Genomic DNA, 3,910 nt, shown 5'->3' with positions numbered 1-3,910 from the left:
CAGCAGTTCAGTTCCTTCACACTCATCTCTCTATTCTCTAAGGTGCACCTCTGGGCCAGCCCCGCTACAGGCCCATTGTCAAGTGCAACCCAACACAGTCCAGAAGGCACTATGTAAATCTTTATCCCTTGAGTATGTGGGGCCTGAGGGCAGAAGTGGAGAACAGTGCTACAGGACAGGACATGGTGGGATTCAGGGAGACCCTCCATCTACTCCCATGCCAGCCCCTGCGCCTCTATTCCCCGAGTGTGGATGGTGGAGGCACACAGCTGCAGATATTGGGGGTAGGATACTCTCCAGTCTCCTTTTGCATCATCCCAGGTGTGAGCCCATATGCTGAGAGATGATGCTTCCCCACTGGCCAGTGGCCTGAGTCCTGCTGCAGCAAGAGTGTGTGCATGTGTGTGCATGTGTATGTGTATGTGTACATGCCTTGTGTGTATGTGTATTCATGCATGTGTGTTTGTATGCATGTATGTGTATGTGTGCATGGGTGTATTCACACATGTGTTTGTGTGCATGTATGCATGTGTGTGTATTTGTGTGTCTCTATGTGCACATGTATATGTATGTGTGAGTGTGTGTGTTGCTAGTTCAAGGCAGTAGCACAATTGACAGAGCTCTCCCCTCTTTCTCTTGCTTGTCATTGTACCCCACACCTCCCCACCTTACAACAAAGTTGTACACTATCTTCCTTACCATCTTCCCGAGTCTCTCATTCTTGAAATTGATTCCACTGCACAGACAGTCACTTCCTTTTTGTGCGTGCGAGACTCAGAGGAAAACAGGTAGACAACACTCAGCAGAGCCATGAGCTGGAAAACAGAAAGCAAAAAGTTTGGATTCTAGGGCTGACCTTGAGCGTTGAGCCTCTGAAGGACTTAAATCACCTAACTCTCTAATTGCCAACTCAATGTGCTGTTATTTTAGAAGTAGCTTTATGGCACTGTACTCATGTGTGAAGCATGTGCTAATGGAATTTAGAAAATCTTTTGTAATGGTGGTATCAGAAACCCAGTGATGACTGCTCATAAAATATGGTGCCCACAGGGTTGGAGACAGTAGAGATATGTTTTCTAAATTACTTCTAAAGTCAGAGCCTTTGAGGAAAGGAGATTGGAGCTTTTTATCAACATATATTTTCCTTTCAGTGTACTATGTGGATCCTGTGCAGATGTGCTTTGGGAAACTTGACTCAACCATAAGATGGTTTTAACTTTCCTAGAAAGATTACATCAGGAGAAGCAGCTTTGATTTTGAGAGACTTTCTTAACTCCCCTAGGGGCGGGAGGAAGGAGGATGTCATTTGGCAGGAACAAGTATAGGTGATGATGAACATTGAGCCTTTCATACCTCAAGAGTTGGCCCTCAAGGACCTGCCTGCCCAGCGAGAAGGAGCAGCCTGTGTGGCACCCAGCCTGTGGCATGCACAATGGACTGGTCTTTGAGTTTCATGGACTGGTCAGTTACAGCACAGCACCTCTAGAAGTCTTATAGGGCCAATGGAATACATTTTTCTAAGGCTCTTCTGATTATAAAATTGCAAAGGCAAGGTTTGTCTGAGCACCAAGGTTATTCTGAGCACTAGAAGTCTGTTGGAAAGAGTCTCATGCCTGAGCCTTCCTTTATGTGAATGTTATTAGAATTTCAGTCTTGCAGCAGGCCTGGAGAGAAATAGCTTCTTTCTCATAAGGTCCTTGTGAGGACCAGATTCAAGTAAGAGGCCTTCAATGTCTGGTGGTTGTCAGAGCACTTCAAAAAAATGGAGTCCGGAGAACTGGGTGGGTGATGGTGAAGGGGGCATGTGGTTAACATGGTTTCCTCTTCCATCGCAGCGGAGCTGGAGTTTGCCCAGATCATCATCATCATTGTGGTGATTACAGTGATGGTCGTGGTTATTGTCTGCCTGCTGAATCACTACAAAGTGTCCACGAGGTCTTTCATCAACCGCCCAAGTCATAGCAGGAGGCAGGAGGACAGGCTGCAGCCGGTAAGTGTGGGCCTGGCCCCTAAGGTGTTTCTCAGGCCTCTGTTTCGGGCTCCAAAAGTGCGGTCATAAAGCAGGACATCCCACTGCAATTAGAGATATTGAAAACTCTCCTCTAAGGGTTAACATACTTACAGAAAAGCACGTACATCATGAATATTTAGCTCAGCGAGTTCTCACAAATGGAGCACACCTGTGCAACCAGCACTTGCTCAGGAAAGAGACAGAACCAGCCCCCAGAGACATACAGGCCCCGCTTCCAGGCATGCCCCACACAAGGTCACCTCTGTCCAGATAGCTATCAGCACAGATTAGTTTCACCTGCTTTTGGACTTTATAACAATAGAAATTGTGCAGTAGGTGCTCTTTGGTGTCTGCCTTCTTCCACTCACATTACACTTATGAGAGCCATCCATGCTGTGATGTAGAGACCTGTTCTTAAGAGTGTGGTCTGGGAGGTGTTCCAGTGGTCGACAATGCACTTGTGCTCACTTCCTGCATTCATAAGACAGCGAAGGGGTTCCTCAGTGCTGAGGGCATGGATGATCCAGAGGGGCAGAGGTGAGACAGCAAGGTTTCAGGGCCTTCTCAGGGTTATCAGTGCAGGCTAGGTTATGTAGGGGGCTCACAGACCAGCCCATAGTAAGGCTCTTCAGATTGTTTAAGGTTTCCAACTACTCGCTCAGAATCACTCTCCTCCTCTAGAAAATAAAGCATTGATATTCAGCTAAACTGTTCTTTGATCTGTACCTGGTAGACCAAGGGCCACTGGAACTTTCTGTTCTGAGCTGGATTTACAGTCTATGATTCTAGGGGCTTTTAGTGAAAGGCTTGGGAATGGTGAATTTAGGCACTTATAAATTCTTGGGTTTGGTGGTGGGCAAAAGAGGCAGAACCCGCACAGGAAACTCAGACCCTCAGAGTGCAAGTCAAGACCAGGGTTATCTAGTAACTGGCTTAGGGAGATCATCATGAGCATAGGGGTACAGCCATCCTGGCAGGTATGGTGCAGCCTCTGGGACCTCTCGAGATGTCAGAGTCATGCTTCATGGGGGCTGCAGAGTTGCTCAGTGAGCCATTGGCTCTGATGTCCCTATGGGTGGAACTGAGGTTGGCTGAGTGTTCTGTGTCCATGGCATGCAGAGGGAGAGGGAAGGGATGGGATTTTTTTGTGCCACCCCTCAGACACACAGAGATGAAACAGGATGTCATAGCAGCTACCAGGATCAGGCCTAAGGAAAGAACCCTTTTCTCCCTTCTGCTTTCTCTCATTCTCTGTTGTTCTCTTTCTTTGTCTCCCCTATTGTTGGGTCCATGAGCCCCTTCCAGCCCTGTTAATATAGCTTTCTTCATATCATGATGGTTTCCCTGTGGATACTCTGTCACCCCAGAAGTCTGGTACCTGTGGGGCCCAGACTCACTGGACACTGGTGTCTTATTGCCTGTGGAATCCTCAGTGTTGTATGAGGACAGCTCTGTTACCTGAAGGAAAATAAAACTAATTCTTCTAAAGTTCTGAATACAAAATCCATGTAATTAATTCTCCTGAATTTAAAGAGAGAAAATCTTGTCATAGCAGTAGTTTCAGAACTGCAAAAGGATTGGCCATCATTGCTTTGCCTGAGCCTTAATGCAAAGACTATAAATGCCAACTCCCAGTGTTGGGGAGAAATAGGTAAAACTGTCCACTCACATTGTCATCATCAATAGACATCTCTCAAGTTTCCAGGAGTACTTGCCATGAATTTGCCCAAGTTTCCCATCAAGCACTTTGGGAGTTGTAGTACCCATGCAACTCCAGTGCCTGGCCTGGGCCATACCCACTATGCCTTCCCCTGAGATCTGCTTTAGGGGTCATCTTTCTTCCACCTGACTCGCCTTGCATAGGTGAGGTGGCTCCTTTTTCTACTCCTCAGTGCCGAC

The 3,910-nt window shown here is 47.1% G+C and overlaps 1 protein-coding gene across 1 annotated transcript in view; it reads left to right on the top strand.

Moving 5' to 3' along the window:
• Positions 1–3,910, top strand: part of LDLRAD4 (low density lipoprotein receptor class A domain containing 4) — a gene marked incomplete at its 5' end in the record, with an annotated part of 212,035 nt that overhangs the window by 190,124 nt on the left and 18,001 nt on the right. The window contains 1 exon segment of the mRNA XM_015587233.1: positions 1,836–1,990. Within this exon segment, the coding sequence (XP_015442719.1) occupies positions 1,836–1,990 (155 nt within the window).

The sequence above is a fragment of the Pteropus alecto genome, unplaced genomic scaffold (assembly GCF_000325575.1).
Source record: "Pteropus alecto unplaced genomic scaffold, ASM32557v1 scaffold233, whole genome shotgun sequence".
Lineage (NCBI taxonomy): Eukaryota > Metazoa > Chordata > Mammalia > Chiroptera > Pteropodidae > Pteropus > Pteropus alecto.
This window is presented reverse-complemented; position numbering and strand designations above follow the sequence as displayed.